Here is a 24,650-nt window from a genome sequence, read left to right as displayed (position 1 = left end):
TATATATATATATATATATATATATACATATATATATATATATATATATATATATATGTGACCGTGCACCTCAAAACGAACATAAAGTCGCACACACTGATTTTGCGTGAGGACTGAAAATAAGTGAAATGGGTCAACCCAGCCCAACTTGACTTTTTCATATTTTCTGAAAGAGCGGGTCTTCTTTTACATTATGCTAAAATTTAATATCATAAAACGGGCGGGAAAGTGTGTTTTTTTAGCAGTTTATCTCGAACATTTTTGGTAGAATAGTGTAATTAGGTGTGTCTTTAGAATCCCTTTTTCATTTCTGAAAAACCTTGTCCACACTCTTCACTTTCAACTCTAATAACTTTTGAAAGAATAGTGCTACTGCTTTGAAAGTTGGCATTGATTATGGACAGAATGTGTTAATGAGGCATGCTTAATTTCAGTTTAATTTGATAATCCCTTCATTTTTGTTACTCTGGTGGTTTACTTCCTGTTTTTTGTCCCATTCATCGCACAGCCAGCAGGGTTTCGTAAAGATTAAGCGCTTGAATAGACACTGTACTTCAGAGCCTCTTTTCTCAGTTCACAGTTTTCCTGAGTTTGTGCTTTCTTTCCACTATTTAGATAGGCTAGGAGAGTCCATTTGATTTGAGTTATACATCATTTTAAAGCTTAAAGTCTGCTCTTTCAGAATATGGTCTTAACTAAAAATTCATATTTGGCGACTTTTTGTTTGTTTTGAGGTGCAGTGTCACATATATATATATTGTCAGAGTAAACTTTAATCTTTATATGAAGAACCCCGCGCAAGTACTTCGTTATTTAGATACGGTATAATTAAAATAGAGCATAGCATTGATAACGTATATGTATTAAAAAAAAAAATCTGAATTTTGTTGATGATACCTATATGTTGGCCAGTATTTCGGCATATTTAAGCTATCAATGAACGGTTCCCAGGACATTTTATTATCCAAAAATAAAACCTAACTGTCTTAACGACTTTTACCTCTTCTATAATTGTGTTCCCAAGGGATAATTTACCTTCTTATTATCGTGCATGTTGCTTGTGATATGAAAAAAAAAATCCAGAAAATGCAATGTACTTTCACCAAATCCTACGAAGAAACGCAAAGCTGAAAGCAAAGAAGATGATCACATACCACCTAAAATATTTCAAAAAATAAAAACCCGGGGGATGCTGTAGTACACAGACATGAGAGGAAACCATTAGGGGAAAAAAAATCTAGATACAGAGAGAGAAAAAAAAAACAGAGATAGAAAACACAAGATAGAGAAAACAGAAAGATAATCGAAAAGATGGAGGAGGGAGATGAGAAAGAGATGAAGGAAGAGAGACAACCTTTTAGAGAGTTAATGTATCAAAGTCCTCAATAACACCGTCTTCATGACTATAGAAGCAAAAAAAAAAAAATCACAAAACCATCGATGTTGAATTTCATCGGCAAAAAGAAAAAAAAATAATTGCCACATCCATTACCGCTGGGCACTTCAATTCATTCGCACAACCGTTAAAATCCTTCTTTTGCAGTATTTGATTCGTTCTTTGCTGTCTTCAGAGTCTCATTGAATTCACAGTGAAATAAAGAAACTTACTTTAGTATCGTAAATAACAAAAGTCCAGCCCAGGTTAGCTTCATAGGGCATTCAAAGTGCCTTGAGTTAAGGTTACATCATGAATTCTATTCATCCTTATCTGATCTGTGACATTCAGTTGTTGTTTTTTTATAGCGAACTCGTCAAGTGATCTAGAGATGTCATTTCATATAAAAGAAGTAGCGAAGTTTTCCGAACTTTCACTGCGTTTCTCTGGATACTCCGTGCGAGACTCAGCGTGATTTTACCTCTCAAACTTCTTCACGAGGTAAGTGTGTTTCTGTTGTGATAGACTTTGGCATCATGCGAATAGCTATCAGCTACAACACACGGTAAGCTGTTTTAGCTCTTTTTTAATCAATTCTAACACTTGTACCCCAACATTATTCCTCAGATAGTGGTAACCACGTTTATACATTAGAATTAATCACAAACTATAAAGCTGCGCGTAAGGCAAAAGTTAATTTCCATCAAAATTACTTTATTTTCAACCCTTGAGGCAAAGCGTTAATGTTAAGTCGGATTTTTGGTATAGAGGTGACTTTTTTTTTTTAGATTGAAAATATGATAATTATGAAATTTTGACGGCAAACATAGACAATGACCTTTATTTTTATTCATATTTTCATTTTCCAATTTCATGACGCTAATTTATGTGCCAACTTATTGTGTTACAACAGAAGGGCTTTTATCAAAGAGATTTCCTTACAACTATTTCATAGATTGAAAGATGTTTAATATTCTGATAACAGTGCATTCTCATAACAAAGCATTCAACTTCGCCGAGGTCGGATCCAAGGAGACGAGAGAAAACCCTTTGAATCTACACGATGTCGAATTATGCTATAGAAATAACACAGTTTTACAGAATATCCGTCCGGGATGGAATTTTTCCTAACCATTTCTCCGACTCTTGCGAGGTCGATTTAGGGGAGGTTGGCTGGCTATTATTCTTGATATCCTGAACAGAACTTCAAAAACAAACAGACAAATAAACAATCAAGCAATATCGAACATGAAAGAGCTAAAGGACAACAGTACTGTGGAATGAAGATTCATCCATTCATATACATGTTTCCCATCATTGGCGGTAAATACAAAGTTTGGGAAAACGCACATTAAAGTTACGGGAATGTTATGTCAAATCACATTAAAGATATGGTAATTAAATTCATATTCTCATGACTATGATAACTGACGGAAGAATAATGGCGCACAGAATTCATTTATCATGTTTATTTCATTATGTAATCATCAGTAATCTCTATGATATTAATTCGATCAGAAAGAAATAAGATATGATGTTGATTTGTCTTGCATTGTTTCTTTATTCTAGTGACAGCATACGGGAAATTTTCATTTTCAAGAATTTTTAAAAAACACTGAGCAAAACTCTCACTGCAATGTCGACGCAACCACACTTAAATGTGGTGGTGACCGAAGTTATAGCAGCCGCTTCTGAAGCAGGTGGCGGTGAGGAATACAGCAACTTTTCGTCCGTGGCAGGGCAGAGCCTTATCACATGGTCCTGGGAAGTAACGACGTGGTCTTGGTATGTGGTCTGCGAGCTTTTGATTGCAATTCTAGGGATTATTGGCAACGTTATCGTCATCGCTGTCGTGTTCGGCCGTCGCTCTAAGAGTCGCTCAACTGATATCTTCGTAGGAAATCTGGCGATAGCTGATTTTCTTACTTCGATCCTTTTGATTCCGTACCCAAAAGTCAAATCTATTCCCAATACGTGGACTGGAGAATTATATTGTAAAGTCATGGAAGACACCTATTTGTTATGGACTACGGTCACAGCTTCGATCTACAGTCTGGTCGTAGTGTCCCTCGATCGCTTCTTTGCTGTCGTTTATCCCATCCATTTCAAGCGCTTCGCCAATCGCCGACTTGTGAATTGCATTGTTTGTCTCATTTGGGTGGGATCGAGTATCTTAATGATTCGAATCCTCTTGACCAACACTACGAGCGTGGTAATAGGAAAGTGCGCGTATCGACGACCTCCAAGAAACCAGCAAATCGTGTACGGCATTTACGTCTTCGTCATCCGACTCGCTCTCCCGACCGTCCTAATGCTTGTGACCCAGACAGCTATCGCGCGCTCGCTCCGGCGAGAGGCCGCCCGCTTCGCGTCGAATGAGTCCACGGCATCGTTCCACCAAATCGCCCGATCTCGAGTCCTCACGCTAACATTGACAGTTATTCTGATTTATGTCATCTGTTGGACACCAGACCAGATAGTGTTCATCTGTTTTAACCTTGGGATCGTCACTCCCTCTTTTCTGAGTAGTCCTTTTGCCCGCCTATTGACCGCACTTGCCATTTGTAACTCTTGTGTGAACCCGATACTGTACACTCTCCGACACCGGCAATTTCGTGAAGCCGTTAAAGACTTTTTCAGAAAAACAAGCAAAAGAAATACACCAGTATTTGAGGATCTGGAATTATCTATTCGACCAGGGAAAAATCATCAAAGCATTGATATATCATAAATCTCTGATGTTAGCATGCGTTGACAATGTGCCAGCATATCCAGATAGTTCTTCAAAACCATAATACACTAAGCATCATGCACCTGTTATGGACATAGATATATATGGGGCCTGTTTTATGAAGCGTTACAATCGATTACATACCTGATGGCTGATTTATATCATAAAGTCTATGGCAGCCTGTGTGGCAAGGAAATCTATAATCGATTATATCTTTTGATAAAAGGGGCCCTGGACATGTAATACAATGCACTGGATTGATCTTCGCACTTTTTGACTTTCGTTTCATGATAAAAGTTCGTGAAGATCGAATAACAACAAACTAGAGAGCAGATTCGAATTCATTTCATACAGGTGTCATACAGGTGGTAATTGAATGTAGTGGGTTGTAGTAAGGCTGCTAAAGGCTTAACCCTATTTTACAACACGCCTAATGATTTTGCATGGTTGTAACCCTATTTTCAGGATGCTGATTCCTTATAAATGGGGGAAATTATGTCCGGAAGTAGTTTAGGGAATTTGGGGACCAAGTGCGAAAACCAATAATTTATACGTGACCCTGCATCACAAAACCAACAAAAAGTCGCCAGATATGGATTTTTAGTTAAGAGCAGATTCTGAAGGAGCAGCCTCTTAGCTCTAAATTGATGAATAACTCAATTGAAATGGACTCCCCTAGTCTATCTTAATTATATTAAAAAAAGCACACACTCTGGAAAAAGTGTGAGCTGAGAAAAGAGCCTCTGAATTACAAGGTCGATTCAAGTGTTTAATCTTCACCAAGCCGTGCTAGCTGTGCGATGAAAGGGACAAAACACAGGATGTAAACCACCGGAGCAGCAACAATGGAGGGATTATCAGATTACACTGAAATCAAATATGTTCTATTAACACATTCTATCCATGAGTAATGCCAAGTTTCAAAGCAGTAGAAATATCCTTTCAAAAGTTATTAGACTTTCAAGAAATGAAAAGGGGACTCTAAAGACATACATGTACCAGATCATTCTATTCTCCCCCATAAAAGGGTTGTAGAAAAACTGCTGAAAACACACTTTCCCATTCATGTTATGATCCCAAACTCAAGAATAATATAGAAGAAGGACAGCTCTTTCAGAAAATATGAAAAACTCAAGATTGACTCGGTTGACCCATTCACCTTTTTTTGAGTAGGTCACGTAAAATCAAGGGGTGCGACTTTTTGTTCCTTTTGTGATGCACGGTCACATATTTCTTTTTGAATTCCACTTCAGCGAACTTCTCAAATAACCCCTGATAGAATCCAAAATGGCCACCCTAGTGGTAATCCATGCATGAAATATCTGAATATGTCTCATGGCCGATGTCATCACACGAGCTGGAAATTTAAGGTTGATACAATTGTTTTAACTAATCAAAATGTCTCACAATTGTCACCAACATGGACATCAAGATGTGTAATGACCATGTTTCAGCTTGTGCTAATTGCGTCACCTATTAGTATCAATAAAATAAGACATTCTACGTTAATAAAGTAATAATTGACAACTATAGGCGATTCGTGTCGTACCCTCAAGAAACCCATCTTATTTTCGAATGCTTTATATTCTCTCTAATATATGCGTGACCTCAAGAAGTGTTGTAGTGTTCCAATCCAGCCATGGTGCTACAGACATTAAAAAAATTTTTTTTTTTTTTTTTTTTACTTTTGAGCAGATTCTCAGATTTTCGTCAAACTTCACTGTTTTCTATTAACTCTTTATGCGTCACGTTCGCACCTCCGACTCAGTCGATAGCGTGCTAAGTTCGCATATACTACTCAAATGCACAAACCCGCAAAATAGATCGATAAATCGCCAAATACCGCAGTACAATGGATTCCAATCGGTTTCGGGTTGATCGTTTCTCAGGCGTAATGTTCTCTATCGTCATGGCTGTTTTGTCGCATTGAATTGCACCGAAAACAACAGCAACATCAACAAAATGTCCGAAACTTGAATGTATTGATCTCGCTCCTATTCACAATTCCACACCCCTCACGTTTGCACAAGTCATTATAGTGTCATGAATATGCATACAATTTTGCAAATTATGTACGTATGCAGAGCTCACACGGTGGAAGCATCGATAGTTTCGGGAGACGCACATAGTGATTGGGAAATACTGAGTAAAGTTGATTGACGCTTTGTCATAAACCTCACAATGATGTAGCCTTGTTTTGTTTGAGTTTTGGCCGAAATGAGAGGTGTGCTAGTGGGGAATTCATCCTCCTCGTCAAAATTATAACAATAACATAATACCTGTGTAACGCTATTCAATGCAAAAGGCTCTCGTTAGTCCGAAACTTGTTTGTTTGTTTGTTTGTTTGTTTGTTTGTTTGGTTGGTGTTTGCTTGCTTTCATTTCCCATCTTAGAAGATGGCTGGATATCATATTCAGCTGCATTAGCTGGTCTGGAGAGCTGGTATATAAACAAGTACCACCGGACCCCATCGCAAACCAACTCTTGCAGCTGTATATGGATTATCTAGCCATTTTGTCAGATGGAAAATTTGAAAAAAAAAAAAAGTTATTGCCTTGATTATTGCCTCGTAACGTCTAATCGTTGCCTCTTCATGCAATCCCTGTGAACGGCTGCCAATGAGACTGTCATCGTCCTTATTTCTAAGGCCTTTATGGACACTCAGAAATTTTGACTATGGATGCTATCATAACATAACACAATTCCATTGCTATTATATATACCTACACATACACACACACTTGATATCCATATGTTTGCGGATATATGGTATTATAATGATTGCAGTATGATGAATTATAAACATGTGCTTGTGTGCTTGAGTGTGTACAAAGCACGCTCTATGGACCTTTCTGTGAATGTGTCTGTTTGTCTGTCTGTCTCTCTCTCTCTCTCTCTTTGTGCTACTAGTATTTTAGGCCTTTACTATTAAAGGCCTAACATGTATAATTCTGTAGCACACAGCATGGGTCTAAATCTGGACAGCTTTATATTACCCTTGCAAGTATCATCCAATCAGTATAAAAAAATCTAGTCTGGATATAGACTACAGATCACAAAATAAATCTAACCTATAGCTACGTTACAGGTACAATAAGGTTTCATACTCAATTGAATGTTTAGTCTTTGTGATGATTGTGAGAACATATTCACGCAAATTTGGGGGATTTTGAATGACAGTATACTGTCATTACGAGCAAGGCGCTGTCTTTGTCTTCCATACAGGGGTCTAACAGACCAACTTTGGGGATTTTGAATGACAGTACAGTGTGAGTATCAGCAAGGTCCTGTCTTTGTCTTCCATACAGGAATCTAACAGATCTCTAGACGAAAAAAAAAAAATCAGGAGTAACCACAGAAAGCTTCAAATTCAAAGTACTTGCTTTAATACTTGGAATAATTCGTCGTTCCCTGTCAGTGCTAATGTGACAATTAAGCTTTCCACTGCTGACTATCATACCAATGACGACGTGAAAACTATAGGGACGGGGCCTGGAGTGCAGTGCTGGGCTGTGCAGTGGGGACGACCGTGTCACAGCTGACTGCAGCTACTGAGACCAGCTACTCTACTGTCAGTGTCCCTGATGCATCACACAGATTGAGCTAGACTAGAAGTCCAATGAAAACACATCGGTATTCCCTTCACTGCTATATTCAATTCATTCTACTTGAAATCTTCTAAGTTAAGATCAGGTAGAAAGCAACAATAGTTCTTGATTATAATATTTATTGCAAATATAGCACGGATGTTCTGAAAGGGTTGGAATATAAGACTGTACTGCATCTGCCATAGACATGTTTGTAGATACCAGTACTGCTTATTGAATAATGATAATAATAATGATAATAATAATAATAATGAATAACATAATAATAATAATAATAATAACATAATAACATAATAATAACAATGATAATAATAACAATAATAATAATAATAAGAAGAATAAGAAGAAGAAGAAGAAGAAGAAGAACAAGAAGAAAAAAGAAGAAGAAGAATTGCATTTATACGGCGCTTTATACTGGTGTTTCTAAGCGCACTGGTGCTATTCATACAAAAAGACAAAAAACACAATAACATTCGTACAATGCAAAACCAAAATTACAGTCACAAAAGTAGAAGAAAAAATACTACATGTGATACAGTGATACAATAATTACAAACTGACTGTGTGAGCCTCCAGAAAACAAGAGAAATTACAACTGATTAAAGAATATATTGAAGACAGAAATGAAATCAAGGTATCAAATATACTGTTTTATTTACAGGAAAATACCCCCCCCCCCCAAAAAAAAAGGCATGAAGAAACATTAAACAAAAACAAAAAAAAATCAAATAGAAAAAATGGCATATACCGTTTACCGTCGTATGCGCACCATTTATTATAATATCTTTCATTATGATAAATCGTTACTCTTCTTCTTCTTCGTCTCCTTTTCCTCCTTTTTCTTCATCTTATATCATTGCTGCTTTAAGAATCGGAAACGAAACAGAAATCCCAGAGAATATAATTGAATTTTATAGTATAAGAAAATGCAAAAGTAAGGGGACTTGCTAGCAATCTATCATGGAACTACCATGATGGAAGAAAGAAAAAAAAAAAACGGACAAAGAGCAGAGAAAACTGATGAGGTAGACATTCGTGAATTCTGCGCGTATGTCTTTGAGAACGAGAGAATGAGAAAGAGAGAGGGAGAAAGAAGGAAAGAAAGACAAAAAGAGAGATGCAATCTACGCATGAGTCAGTGAACCTAGGAACTCTGTCGTATCGTTGATCTTTTTTCCTACAAAGAGGGAAAGAACCCGAATGATGTATTTTCTTTTTCTCGGAAAAAAAAAAAAAAACTACATTGCACATCCATTAGCGTCGTTTCAATCCATGCACGGATTAATGACCGTTGTAGATGTAACATTGCGATGTTTGCGCAGAAAACTGCGATGTTGATGCGTTTCTTTGTCATGTCGATCGATCGAAAAGATCCTCTTGAATTTTCTGTAAAGTAGTATGACTTCTAAAATTATATATGTAACAATAACAAATGAGCTCAAGCTGAGTTTGCAGGAATTCAAAAGTGGCCTCTTTGTGACTTATGACATTCAGTTACTTTAAGAGTGGACTCGCTAACGATCTAGCGACGTCCTGTCATATAAAAGTAATGTCGAAGTTTTCCGAAGTTCCACAAATCACAAGTTAATTCCAGTCGTTCTGGACGCAGCTCACTGGGAGACCAACCTGATTTTCTTCATGAGGTAAGGTAGTGTTTGCGCGTGTTTGTATTTTCTTCGTTTGCAAAAATTAAACCGTCATACAAATATCCTACTGCTACACATTTTTAACATCATCAGCATGTATTTTCTTGTTTAATTCAACGGTAGGATAACACAAAATATAACATTGTACTATAATTTTTTTTCTTTCTAATATTTCCAGCTGCACTTATATTCGGCTCTCATACAAAATGTTCTGGTAGTGTTCTCCTAATTGAAGCATGGAAAACTGAAAACCAGAGATCAATGAAAACCGTCATTTACACAGCGGATTTTTTTTTTTTTTCACAGAGGAAAAATTCCACTCCTAACTACCTGATACTTCAGAACGTGTTTACCATGTTTACCATATATATGTAATAATATATATATATATATATATATATATATATATATATATATATATCCCTAGAGAAAAATGTACACACATAATTATATTTGTGTTTCTACATGAAATTATTCATTGGAATTTTTCTGTCAGAAAGGGTATGACAAGCTTCTGTTCAAAGTAACAAGCGTATACTGTATGTGAACGTCAATCACAAAACCAATAAAAGGTCGCACTCACTGATTTTACATGTGGACTCATATGTTCAGAAAGAGCGATTCTTCTATATCATGCTAAAGTTTGAGATCAGAACACGTAGGGGAAATATTGTGTTTTGAGCAGTTTTTTCTAGGACATATTGTTGTAGAATAGTGTGATTAGGTGTGTCGTAAGTCTCGTTTTCATTTCTGAAAATCCTTTTACACACTCATCACTCTCAACTGTAAAAAACACACCAAAAAACTAAAACTTTTAAAAGCATAGCGGTACTGCTTTTAATGTTGGAATTAGTCATGGACAAAATATGTTAATAGAGCAGGATCATTTTCAGTTACATCTGATAATCCCTTCAATATTGTCGCTGTGGAGTTTTTTTTTTTTTCCCATTCATTGCACACAGCATGGCGCTTGAATAGACCCTAATCTTCAGAACCTCTTTTCTCAGTACACACTTTTCCAAAGTGTGTACTATCTTTAATATCACTATTTAAGATAGGTTAGGAAAATCCATTTGAATTGAGTCATACATCATTTTAAAGCTTAAAGTCTGCTCTTTCAGAATCTGCCCTTAACTTAACACAGTTGTCTGCAGGCTTTTTGTTGGTTTTGTGATGCAAGGTCAAATATAGACATGCCCATATATGCTTCCATTATATTTTATATTGTTCAAAGATATACATTATTTTGAATTGATGAACGTCAGAAAAAAGGTATCATTTTTCCAGTTTTCAGTGTCATAAGGTAGACATACAACATCAAGCGCTATTTAATGTATTTATTCGATTTGTATTAAATACTCTGACATCAATGATTTAGAATATTGTGGAATACATTCGATATTACAAACTCATTATGTGCTTGCCCTGCTTTTATTCGTGGTAAACACAACTTGAAAGTGCTTCAAAATCAACGAAAATGAGAGAACTTGCATAGGAATATCTGTACTGAATAGTCAAAATGGATATTGGAATGCTCCTCATATCATTTACGGTAAATACAATACGCAGATTTACGTAAGCGTAATGTTAAATCAATTCATTGTCGGTATACAATTATATGATATGTTCATAATGACAAATCTTATGCTGAAAACTATAAGTAATTGTGCTCATCACATTGAATAATTTCCTGTGGTTTCCATGATTTTGAAGTGATCGTAATTTCATATCATACGATAAGGACATGTCATGTACTTTATCTTTTGTTTTGTACTTGCAGAGTACAAGGAATTGATTTTCAAAACAATGAATGCAACGCTTACTGGAATGTCGGCAAAACCACACTTTAATGAGGTAGTGACCGAAATGCTAACAGCCTCTTCCCAATCAACTGGCGATGAGGAATATACCAATGTTTTGTCCATGGCTGAGCAAAATCGAATCATGTGGTCTTGGAAAGTTATGACGTGGTCCTGGTATGTAATCTGCGAGCTTGTTATAGCAATAATTGGGATCGTCGGCAACGCTCTCGTCATCGCCGTCGTGTTCGGCCGTCGCTCGAAGGGTCGTTCAATGGATATCCTCGTTGGAAATTTGGCGATAGCTGATTTCCTCACTTCGACTCTTCTGGTTCCATACCCAACAGTCAATTCTATTCCCAATTCGTGGACGGGAGCATTATATTGTAAAGGTTTGGAAGGAGACTATTTGATGTGGGCCACGATTACGGCGTCGATCTACAGCCTGGTGGCAATGTCCTTCGATCGTTTCTTCGCTGTTGTTTATCCCATTCATTTTAAGCGTTTTGTCAATCGTCGACTAGTAAATTTCATTGTTTGTCTTATTTGGGCGATGTCATGCATCTTAACGGTTCAAATACCCTTAACCAACACTACGAACGTGGAAGTGGGAAAATGCATATATCAGCGACCGCCGCGAAAACTTGAAATCATCTACGGGATTTATATTTTTGTCGTCCAGTTCGCTCTCCCGGCCGTCCTTATGCTTGTGACCCAGATAGCCATTGTGCGCTCGCTTCGGCGGGAGGCCACCCGCTTCGAGTCAAATGAGTCTACAGCATCGTTCCACCAAACAGCCCGATCTCGAGTCCTCACGCTAACATTCGCTGTTGTCCTTATCTACTTCATCTGCTGGTCCCCAGACCAGATAGCCTATTTTTCTTTCAACCTCGGACTTACTCCTTCCTTTGTGCGTAGTCCTTTTGCTCGCGTAGTCACTGCACTCGCCATCTGTAACTCCTGCGTGAACCCAATACTGTACACCCTTCGTCACCCGCAATTCCGTGAAGCGGTTACGGACTTTTTCAGGAACACAAGCAAAGAAAACACACCAATATTTGAGGATCTGTAATCCCAATAGCGACCCAAGAAAAGTCACATAAACATTGACAAAGCTTAATTCTGCGTTTGCCATACTCACACCAGTTATCAATCTATCAGCATATTAAAATACATTCAAAAACAAGTACATGAAACAGCACATACCTAGCATATGGATACAAACAATGTTGTATTGACCTGAGATACAATGCACCAGACTTTCTTCACCTTTCTTTTGTTTTGTTGTACGGTTTCCTTCATAACACAAGCGTAAGTTTAAACATTGACATCTATCATGTTAAACGTTTAGAAGCCATCCTATAACATTACTTCTTGAAAGGACGTTTCCATTTTTGGGGGTGTTTTTTTCATTATTTCATTCTTATTATCGATTGGCAGTGTTTCCAAAAGAATCAAAACAGTATATTTTCAATCAAGCCGTTCTTGTTTATTTTCCTTTGTTTGGGTTGAAAAATTTTCAACTTCTCTAAATCTTTAAATCTAAAATCTGATTCTTCAGTTAGACGTGTTGGTATTTTTCTTCAAATGGAATAAAAGAAGACCTTAATTTTGCACTAATTTGGATGATTTATCCTGTTTTATCTTCTGCATTTGTTTGTTTAATCTGTTTCATTTTGCATTTGCTATGATACCACGATTCATCATAACGACAACGTATCGCGTGCACGAGTAAATGCTCAATGATCCTAAAAATATCTTATAACTTTGAATTTGGTGCCTGGTAACTTACTAGAATTATTGGTATTCTTTTATCATTTCAGTTCATTCATTTCCCACCCCCGAAAAAAAAAAAAACGAGTTTACACTATCATAAAAACCACAAAATTGTCACAATACAACATATTCAGATATGTGCATAAGCACCTGAATTGTTATATGACGAAGTAACATAATCTAAACTTAGTCATAAAGAATAATTAATTGATGTTGTATGAAATAATGAATAATCAAGTAGGCATTTAGAAATGGATGGGACTGCTTAAAACTCAGCTTGCGTATTGCAGTCCGCGTTAGAAAAAAATATAAAAAAGTAAGCCACCCTTGCTTCTTCATAAAGAACAGAAAAATGATAGCAAAAAGTGCGCTCTGAATGTGCTGCTTTCAGAAAAATTCAGAAGTAAATTGGGGTGAGAGGAGAAGATGAAATCTTAAAAGACATTACAAACAAAGGAAATACAAAACATCACAGTAGTTGACAAACCAGAAACAAGTGATATACACGATGTTCGCAGCGCGGAAAATGCTTGAGGGCTGTGAGGGAAAGGCAGTTTCTGTCTGAAAAGGGAAAATGTATGTATATCGTATCAAGCATACTGGTATCAACAGTGATGAGCCTCAGATGAGTCAGTTTGAGAGTATTAAAACTAAGTACATGTACATTATTTGGCGTTATTATCCAATGAAATCGATAAAACAGGGTCTCTATATAGAGACAAAACCTGATTAACAAAGTGTACGTGTCGAAGATACCGTAAATTTTTTGGATCGACATGTAGGGTATTTACAGACCGATTTGTTTATTTGTTTGTTATTATATCAAATACATGTGGTAATAAATTGTTGTTTAGTTCATAGACGAATTGCCTCAACTGAAATCGATGTAAATAATTTATCTTGTTTTCAGAAAATATTACATTAGTTTGTGATCTAGAAGGAACATTAGAGATATTAGGAAGTATTTTCTTTTGTAAGAGTAAAATTTGATCTTGAAATGCGAGGAACGCGTGTTGCCCCTCTCATGTACGCTATGATTCAGATACAGTAGAATTAAAGTACAGTATGACATTATCTAAATATGTGTAGGAAAACAAATCTTTAATTTTGTTGATAATATCTTGCGGGAAATAGTTCGGCATGTGCGGCTGCCAGGAAAAGTTGTTGATTCAAAATTTAATCCAAATATTTTAATGAATTTACCTCTTCTTTAATGTTGTTGTGGAATATATTAACAGGCAAAGTATTCGATATATTACTGAAGAAAATAAGCAGTATGTTTGTTTAACTTCGCGTTATGATAAGTTATTCCCGTAAATCCATTCTGATAATGTAGTCAATCCTGAATTTACTGTACATATGTGACTCTGCACCTCAAAACAAACAAAAAGTCGCCAGACATGAATTTTTAGTTAAGACCATATTCTGAAAGAGCAGACTTTAAGCTTTAAAATGATGTATAACTCAAATCAAACGGACTCTCCTAACCTATCTAAATATTGGAAAGAAAGCACAAACTCAGGAAAAGTGTGAACTGAGAAAAGAGGCTCTGAAGTACAGTGCCTGTTCATGCGCTTAATCTTTACCAAACCGTGCTGGCTGTGCGATGAATGGGACAAAAAACAGGAAGTAAACCACCAGAGTAACAACACAAAAGGGATTATCAGACTAAACTGAAATTAAGCATGCCTAATTAACACATTCTGTCCATAATTAATGCGAACTTTCAAAGCAGTAGCACTATCCTTTTAACAATTATTAGAGTTGAAAGTGAAGAGTGTGGACAAGGTTTTTCAGAAATAAAAAAGGGATTTTAAAGACACACCTAATCACACTATTCTACCAAAAAATGTTCGAGATAAACTGCTAAAAAAACACACTTTCCTGCCAGTTTTATGATACCAAATTTTAGCATAAAAGAAGACCCGCCCTTCCAGAAAATATGAAAAAGTCAAGTTAGGCTAGGTTAACCCATTTCACTTATTTTTTGTCCTCACGCAAAATCAGTGTGTGCGACTTTATGTTCGTTTTGAGGTGCACGGTCACATATGAAAAAATTGAATTGTCAGCAATTGCTAGCAAATGTGTGTATGAAGGGGGAAAAGGGCTATTATATATTGAATATTATACAGATATTGACTGGTACGGGGTGGAATATAACATTCTTTGGACCGCCAGGAAATTATATTTTCCCAAGGGATTATATTTTCCCGAAGCGCGCAGCGCTGAGGGAAAATATGATCACGAGGGAAAATATAACTCCCTGGCGTTCCAAAGATTGTTACATTCCACCCCCTACCAGTCGATATCTGTTATATTAGATGGCCTTGCCCTTGATTGTGCTTTACAGAAGAGCCTACACTAAACGACGTATAGCCTAACCGTTTATACGCTCATAGCCCGACCAGACGCTGTGTTACGTGTGCGCGCCGTCACGATTTTGTAGTTGTACATACAGCGGCGACTGGATGGACTGTGCCATGTAACTTGTTACTGTAGTTGCTAGGCTCATCAACGACAGGGTAGGCCCTACTATATAGTACTAACGTTAACATTTAGGCTCAAGTCAAGTAATGACGCTTTAGGGCCCTATAGTTAAATTAGGCTCAGGTCCAAAAGATCAGCAGATGTTTAGGGTCTACTCACAAAACAAATCTAACTTTAATAGGCCTTAAACATTATTTGATGGCCTACAACATGGGCAATTTTAATCATTTGACATTTGTTTCTACAGCCACAGGTAGGCCCTTACGTTAGAACCTATGTCTAGATTCTAATTATGTTACAGGAGGGCCTACTACTGATAGACTCTGTTCTAACGTTCGTCGTTAGTCCTAATTTAGATCTAACGTTAGGGAGTTCTAACGTAAGAATATAGATCTACACGGTCTAACGTTATTTGGCGTTACGTAAGTCTATGTTAGGCAAGTTTACATCTAAAACTCTCTAATTAATTAACGTTAAGTCTAACGTTAGAGTTAACCCTAATGTTAGTGTCTGTTTAGAAGGGCCTAGCTACATCACATGCGTCCAAATTGGCTCCCCAGTCCAGTGCATCATATTTTTCTAGGCCTACCCTGTGATTTTCAATCAATTTGTCTTGTGCCAGGACCGGTATAGACGTAGGCCTACCTTCTGTCATCATGAATCTGCAGCAATTTCAAAATCAGTCTTTTTCCCCTCTGTTGCAGAGATGAACATTGTAGAAACACAGTGATTTGCAAACCAGTCTGCTCGGTGTCGTAACAGTTAGTCCTCCACTTGTGGTTTGTTCGATGTAACGTTAGGCCTGGATCTAACGTTAGTCTAACTTTTAAGTTACGTCAATACAAAGATGCATGAATTGCCCTCGTTCTAAGAACTGAACTGAACAAAATGTCTCTAGACAATTAACTCGCTTGTTTTAGGCCATGTTAAGTGGAGTTAGAATCCTTATCCTCCAAAATATTATCGAGCTCGTCGTCGTTTATTATAGACAAAATGGGGTTCCATTTTGAAGTGTGAATCCAAACTTCGCAGGCCGAATGATACGTGCGTACGTAAACGGTACATTGGGTAGCCTAGCTTCCCGAATTCCATCCAGGCAGGCCTAGCGCATGACGCTACTCCGCGCCGCGCCGTGCCTTCTACTCTCTCACACGTATCGTGTGTGTGTGGTGCGGAGGGGGGGGGGGGGGGGGGTGAGTGGGAACAGATTATATCGATCCAGACTGCAGTTATCGATAGTAATCGTTTGCTCCTCCCAGTTACCGACGTGGTCCCACACCCTTATATTGGTGTAATTGTTTGTTTTTCAACCGTAAGAGGGCGACACACATGGAAAAAACATATTCAGTTGACCAGTTGGTCAATATAACGAGCTGGGAAAATATAACATTTGCGATCCTCGCAAACAGCATCACGTGATGAACTCTCGACCAATCACATACCAGAAACTGTCTAAGCCATCTAATATAATGTATTATGCATTGTTTATTTTAACATATTGTAATATATTATATATTACATATTATACATTATGATAAATATTCAAAATATTCAAATAAACTGTCCTAACCTATCTGAATATAGAAAACAAAGCACACAGTCTGGAAAAGTATATCCTATGAAAAGATGCTGTAAAGTAGCGGGTGCGTTCAAGTGCATAATGGTTACCAAGCCGTTCTCTGTGCAAATGAATGAATGGGACAAAAAAAAAAAAAAAAATAGGATGTAAAACTCCATAGCAAAATCAATGAAGATATTATTCGAATTAGCTGAAATTAGACATACTACATTAACGCATTCTATTCATGACTAATGCCAAGTTTTAAAGCAGCGGCATTATCCTTTCAAAAGTTATTAGAATTGACAGTGAAGACTTTGCAAAGGGTTTTTAAGAAATGGAAAGGGGCCTCTGTAAGACACACCAAAACACATCATTCTACAAAAAAAAGTGTTCAGAGAAACTGCTAAAAACACAATTTTCCATTCGTTTCAAGACCCCAAACTTAAAAACAATGAAGAAAAAGAATTGCTCTTTCATAAGATATGAGAAACTAAAATTGGCTGGTTGACCCATTTCACTTATTTTCAGTTCTAAGTTGGTTTCGCGAGGCGCGGTCACATATTATATATCATATTGGTAATACCCTGCATTTTTTCTTATATATTATATAACATACACCATATAGAATAATACTATATAATATACATTATATACATATGTGTGTGTTTAGTGTGAACAGTGCATGCTTTATCTTTATTTATTGCTTAATGTCTCTCTGATCTCACTGTAATCTTCGTAGAGATAAAACATAATACGTCACGTATACGTTACGTATTTGAAACTTTATTGTCTTTAAAAAGTTGTGACTGTATTGTCCCCGTGCATGACTGTCTGCTTTTATTTGGTCACGTGATTGCGTGATAGGGTTATGTAATGGTGCGAATTAGCCGCTTTTATCCCGCGCCGTCTTCATCCTCTACAGGTATCTCCTTCAAGAGCCAATTAGATAAGCTCCAAATTGTACAAGACAAAAAACAAACAAACAAACAAACAAACAAACAAACAAACAATAAATTTAGCGAATTCTGTATTCCCCCTTAAAAAAACCAACAACACAAAAACAAAAACGAAACAAAACGCAACAGCGAGAACAACGATATCTTCACTATTCAATACTAAAAAGAGAAAAACAAATCAGTGTAATGTTTACTAATAGAAAGTCTTCGTGGTATCGCCCATGTTCAGCAAAGGACACACAAAAGCTAGTCTTTACTAATATAAAACTCTGAATTCAATTTTATTTTCTCTCCTTTGAAAGAACTTTGTCAACATCACTGAAACATTTCGGTGAACACTTTAGTGAAAAATTTGGTTGAGGTTTAATGACATTTATTTTCAGCGAATATGAATAGAAATAGTACAAGTAACATGCTGGAGGCACATCTCTAGAAGTACAAAAAATTTTGACGAGTGTGCCCTCAGCAAAAATGAGTATTTAATTCCATAATGGGCACTATGCAGCATCAGAGTAAATATATAAAAAATAAAAAACCAAGGTAAGGACAAAACAACGACAGAAACAGAAACATAGACAACAAAAGAAACAAAGACAGGGACATACGGATAGGAACATACGGACAGTGACATTGACAGGAACACTAACTTCGACTTGTATAACAATAATAAGAGGGACATGGGAACCAACAAACGTGCTAAAGGCTATACAGTATACAAAGTGGACAATAAAACTAATTCCAATCTAAAATTAAAGGGACTGTACAGTACTGGATAATGAGAAACCTCTTATGAAATATGAAAACGGAGCATGTAATTTTAAGAAGGATTCAAGGTTTATTTGATGAAAATTGGTTTCCAAAATGGCTGAGATATCCAAAAAAGTGATGATAATAAAAGGAGACAGGCTATGCCTTTTATTAGGATCTCTTTGTTTCACCTTGTATTTGGATATCTCAGCCATTTCAAAACCGATTTCATCAAATAAACGTTTGATACCCCTTATAATTGCATGCTCTTTGACATCTCATAGAGAGGTTTCTGAATATCTCGTAAAACGTTAAAAGCTACATCCTCACCTCGACCAGAACTGAAAACACTCTTTAAATTCATTACATTGGAAATACATGTTAATAAAAGTAATTAAATCAAATTGATTAAATCCAATTAAATCAAATTAAGTTCATGTAACCAGAACTTTGCTTCATATGTGCCAAAGATTAGGTAGAAAGCAACATGAATTCTTATATATTTCATATAAACAATTGAATGTTCTAAAAGGGTTGAAAATATAAGACTATAGGTACTGCATTTCCCATACCAACACATGAAGAAGCTAGCTTACTATGCTTTTTGTAGATAGCGGAATACCGCTTATTGCAGAAAGGGGGGGGGGAGAGAAAAACAGGTTTTCAATGTATCATCGTATGCGCACGATCTATAGTACTATTTTATATCATGATAAATCGTTACTTTATCTTCTGCTTCTTCTTTTTTTTTTCTTGTTATCATAATTGTTGCTTTAAATATAGGAAATGAAACAAGAATTGCAGAGAGCGTAATGCAATTTTATGATAGCCAAGGGAGAAGTACAAATCTGAAAGCAAAGAAGATGACTTCACACTGCTAGAAAAGGCCGGAAACCAATAAAATGCCGAAGTACAGAGACTGGCGAGCATTCTGTAATGGAGGAGAGAAATAAAAACGGACAAAGAGCAGAGAGAACGAGTGACATAGACAGTTAGATATTTTTGTGCGCATGTCAGAGAGCAGGAGAGAGAGAAAGAAATAGAGAGAGAGAGAGTGAGAGCAGGAGAGAGAGAGAAGGAGAGAAAGTCAACAAGACAGAGATGCAATCTTTGCATGAATCAGTGCACCTAGGAACTCTGTCATAAAATTGATCTTTTCCTAACAAAAAAGCGGGGAAAAAACTCGAATGATCGATTTTTGTTTTCCTAAAAAAGAAGGAGAAGAAAAAAAGAAAACGACATTGCAATTTCACCGACGTTACTTCAATCCATGCACGGAGTAATGACCGCTTTAGATGTAACATTATGGTATGCTTGGGCAGAAAACTGCGACGTTAATGGGTTTCTTTGTTATGTCTATAGGAGAAAATTCTTTGATTGGTTTCGCTGTAAAATAGTGGAACTTTCTTTAGAATAATACAAATAAGAATAACAAATGAGTTCAAGCTGAGTTTGATGAAAATCAAAAGCGACTCGAAGGTCATTTCATAGATTCCACTCAACCCTTTCTGAATTGTGACATTCGATTACTTTCAGAGTGCACTCGTTATCAAAACGATCTAGCGATGTGCTTTCATATAAAAGTAGTGTCGAAGTTTCCCGAAGTTCCACTACGTCGTTCGGGAAGAAGCTCACTGCGATACCAACGTGATCTTCTTCATGAGGTAAGGCTATGTGTGTGTGTGTGTGTGTGTGTGTGTGTGTGTTTGTATTTACTCGTATGGTGATACAATTAAGCAATCAGTCATAAGAATATCATACTTATAAACAAGGTAGCTATCATCAGCAAATTTTACTTTGGAAATCAAAACGAAGGCTCACACTAAATGTATTATATGAGCTCCTTCGACAGTTTTCTTCTCTTGTTTCTTGTTGACCTTATGTTTCAATGTTTCAATTCAATTCAATTCAATAGTGATATTTTAGTTCCTTCTTCTACAGGAGATAATATAATATGTGACCGTTCACCTCAAAACGAACATAAAGTCGCGCTTACTGATTTTGCGTGAGGACTGAAAATAAGTGAAATGGGTCAACCTAGCCTAACTTCACTTTTTCATATTTTCTGAAAGAGCGGGTCTTCTTTTACATTATGCTAAAATTTGGTATCATAACACGGGCAGGAAAGTGTGTTTTTGTAGCAGTTTATCTCGAACATTTTTGGTAGAATAGTGTGATAAGGTGTGTCTTTAGAATCCCTTTTTCATTTCTGAAAAACTTTGACCACACTCTTCACTTTCAACTCTAGTAACTTTTGAAAGGATAATGGTGCTGCTTTGAAAGTTGGCATTGATTATGGACAGAATGTGATAATGAGGCATGCCTAATTTCAGTTTAATCTAATAATCCCTTTTGTGTTGTTACTCTGGTGGTTTACTTCCTGTTTTTTGTCCCATTCATCGCACAGCCAGCACGGTTTGGTAAAGACTAAGCGCTTGAATAGACACTATACTTCAGAGCCTCTTTTCTCAGTTCCCACTTTTCCTGAGTTTGTGCTTTCTTTCCAATATTTAGATAGGTTAGGAGAGTCCATTTGATGCTTAAAGTCTACTCTTTCAGAATATAGTCTTTACAAAAAAAATCATGTCTGGCGACTTTTTGTTTGTTTTGAGGTGCAGGTCACACATACAAAAAAAAAACTGACAAAAGATACTTGACTGTACCATGAAAATTACAGGAAATTTTTGATTTAAAAGCAATACATAGTTACATATAAACCTTGTTACATGTTAAATTAGCCATCCTCTATCTAAAGGAAAGAGGGGTCCACTAAAAGTCAGAGCTTGTATATCGTGGAGAACTCATTGCAGTCTCGTACAGAATGTTCCTGTAGTGCTTTCCAAAGTGAAGCATGCAAAATTGAAAACCAGAAAATCAGGGAAAGACCTAGTAATATACAAAACGGTTAAGACCCACGCCTAACCAGGTCTACTGGAACATGATACTCAGTAATGTATTTGCCATGTGTGTCAGATAGACAGAGTACAAAGACAAGTATGTATACACATATATTTGGCTTTCTATTAAGGTTATCTGAACCTTTTAGTCACAAGCGAAAAATAATGTCACCTATAGGCTTTTGCAAACACTTGTGGCAGGCTTTAAAAAAGAACAAGTGTATTTGCACATACACATATTGTATCCCCCCCAAAACAAACAAACAAACAAACAAACAAACACACAAACAAACAAACAAACAAACAAAAACAAAAAACAACAAAATATAAAGTACAATTTTAAAGCTTGTTCCAATTCTATTATAACTTTTTTATTCATCGTTTAGAAGTCTGTTTTGAATGATAAAAAAGTACCAATTCTCTTTTTTCTTTCTTTCACAATTTCATGCAAACAGCATGCCCTATCTTTGTTCGATAGCAGCGAGGTTATCTGCCAGACTGGTTCATTCAGTCTTCATCACCTCACAATATTCTGATATCAATAATGTTGGAAATTCAGGAATATATCACATCCATGTCCTTCATACAAAAAGTAACATGGTGTCAAAGGACAAATATTAGAGAACTAATAACGAAACTGAATAGTGAAGATTCATTATGTTCCTCTTATCTTGGCGGTAAATTTCCGAACACAAAGATTTACCGAAGCAGAATGTTAAATCAACTGAATCATTTTCGGTAATAGTTATATAACCGATTATCAACATCGTCATGATAATAAAAAAAAAACCCAACACACATTAAGCTAAGGATAATGAATTATCGTATATATGAAAGTGAACAATTTTCCGTGACCTCCATTACGTTGATTTACCCCTATAGAGGCTCAACTTAGTGAGACTTTTTTTTTAATTTTCTTGTATTAAACCATTCATATATACTCTTCTCATTTGATATTACAGGGAAAAAGGAATCGATTTTTTAAACAATGAATGCAACTCTTACTGGAGTGTCCTCAAAACTATACTTAAAGGAGGTAGGGACCGAAATGCTAACAGCCTCCTACGAATTAGATGCCGAAGAGAAATATAGCGATTTTTCGTCCGCAGCTGAGCAACCCCTGGTCACATGGTCATGGGAAGTTATGACGTGGTCTTCGTATGTGATCTGCGAGCTCGTCATCGCAATTCTTGGGATCGCTGGCAACGCTCTCGTCATCGCCGTGGTGTTTGGCCGTCGCTCGAAGACTCGCGGAAAGAGTCGCTCAATGGATATCTTCGTAGGAAATTTGGCGATAGCTGATTTTCTCACTTCAATCCTTTTGATTCCGTACCCAAACATCAAGTCTATTCCCAATTCATGGGCAGGAGCATTATATTGTAAAGTCTTGGAAGGAGAATATTTGATGTGGACCACGATTACGGCGTCGATCTACAGCCTGGTGGCAGTGTCCTTCGATCGTTTCTTCGCTGTCGTTTATCCGATCCATTTTAAGCGTTTGGTCAATCGCCGACTCGTAAATATCATCATATGTCTTCTTTGGGCGGTATCATGTATTTTGATGGTTCAGATCATCTTAACCAACACTACAGACGTCGTAGTGGGAAAGTGCGTGTATCAGCGACCACCACGAATCCTTGAAGTTGTCTATGGGATTTACATCTTTGTTATCCTGTTTACTATCCCGACTGCTCTTATGATTGGGACCCAGACAGCCATTGCGCGTTCCCTTCGACGGGAGGCCGCTCGCTTCGTGTCGAATGAGTCCACAGCATCGTTCCACAATGTCGCTCGATCTCGAGTCCTCACACTAACATTAACGGTTGTCCTCATCTACGTCATCTGTTGGGCCCCAGACCAAATAGCGTATTTTACTTTCAACCTGGGGCTTACTCCTTCCTTTGTGCGTAGTCCTTTTGCACGCTTTCTCGTCGCACTCGCCATTTGTAACTCCTGTGTGAACCCAATAGTGTACACACTTCGCCACCAACAATTCCGTGAAGCCGTTAAGGATTTCTTCATGAACAGAGGCAAAAGAAATACACCAATATTTGAGGATCTGGAATCACAATACCGACCCGAGAAAAGTAATCCTAGGATAAACATTGCGTAACTCTTTGATTGCCACATGTTGTCAATTTACTAGCATGCTAATAGAAGTATGGAATCATCTCTTTAAAACCGCGTCATAAGCCGCACCGTCTGCTCTATGGACGGATGAACCCCAAGTTTGTGAATTATTGGCACCAGACAAAATCTTCGTAGTGCATTTGTCGTTTTACATGTTGCTTTATGACGCAAGCGTACGTTTAGATATCAACCTTTCAACATTCTTTTGTTGTTGTTTTTCATACATGTGTTGCAGTTTATGACTGCGGTGGAAATATTGGACGTTACCACCATGGCACATACTTTTGTCACAAAAGTTTCTATTAGAAACCTTTCTATTACAAGACCTTTACAACCCTTCAATTTCTAGAAACCTGATTTCTGTTTTTCTGCTGTCTTTTTACATCTTGATCCTTATATTGATTGGCAGAGTTTCAAAGCAGTAAGAAGTCTTCATTAAAGCCTTATTCATGTTTGTATATGGTTATTCTTTGTCTAGGTCGAAGAATTTTCGACGCCTCTAAATTCTAAACAGTTCTATCAACTCTATGTCAATTAAACTGATTGTCAAAAAAAATCTAGAAGGTAAACAATGTCTGTATACTCTTGGGAATGGGATTATGATAAAAAGCCCCTCTTTTTTTTTTTTGTTCTGATTTCGAATAAATTGCAGAATATAACCTGTTCAATCTTTTTGTATTTGTTTTCTTGTTTGTTTCATTATATTTTGCGTTTGCTAATTTTACATTAATCGTCAACAACGTATAGCCTGCACTAATAGACACTCGTTATGACAATACCACAGTTAAAAAAAAACACTCACACACAGGATATCTCTCCTCTGATTCCTTTTATCTTCTCCTTGCTTGTCAAACTTAAATGAAATGCTTGGTATTTAATGTGGATGGATTTGTTTGTTTCTTTTAACATAGTAGTGTCAAATACATGTGGATATTAT

General features: G+C 36.8%; 2 protein-coding genes across 2 annotated transcripts; both read left to right on the top strand.

Moving 5' to 3' along the window:
• Window positions 1-3,011: 3,011 nt before the first annotated feature.
• Window positions 3,012-12,231, top strand: LOC139723354 (cholecystokinin receptor-like). The gene is made up of 2 exons (XM_071634611.1): window positions 3,012-3,812; window positions 11,842-12,231. The coding sequence occupies exons 1-2, from the start codon at window positions 3,012-3,014 to the stop codon at window positions 12,229-12,231; spliced, it is 1,191 nt and encodes a 396-aa protein (XP_071490712.1).
• Window positions 12,232-22,631: 10,400 nt separating this feature from the next.
• Window positions 22,632-23,696, top strand: LOC139723353 (tachykinin-like peptides receptor 86C). Its single transcript, XM_071634610.1, has one exon. The coding sequence runs from the start codon at window positions 22,632-22,634 to the stop codon at window positions 23,694-23,696; it is 1,065 nt and encodes a 354-aa protein (XP_071490711.1).
• The last annotated feature ends 954 nt before the right edge of the window (window positions 23,697-24,650 follow it).

This window comes from Diadema antillarum, unplaced genomic scaffold, assembly GCF_040938485.1.
Source record: "Diadema antillarum isolate AM-2024a unplaced genomic scaffold, OU_Dant_1.0 scf00000187, whole genome shotgun sequence".
Classification (NCBI taxonomy): Eukaryota; Metazoa; Echinodermata; class Echinoidea; order Diadematoida; family Diadematidae; genus Diadema; species Diadema antillarum.
This window is presented reverse-complemented; position numbering and strand designations above follow the sequence as displayed.

Coding starts and splice junctions, on each gene's coding strand:
- LOC139723353 (XM_071634610.1), top strand. CDS start 22,632: ATGCTAACAGCCTCCTACGAATTAGATGCCGAAGAGAAATATAGCGAT.
- LOC139723354 (XM_071634611.1), top strand. CDS start 3,012: ATGTCGACGCAACCACACTTAAATGTGGTGGTGACCGAAGTTATAGCA. Junction 3,813..11,841: donor TCCTCACGCTAACATTGACA/GTTATTCTGATT, acceptor TTTGTCGTCCAG/TTCGCTCTCCCGGCCGTCCT.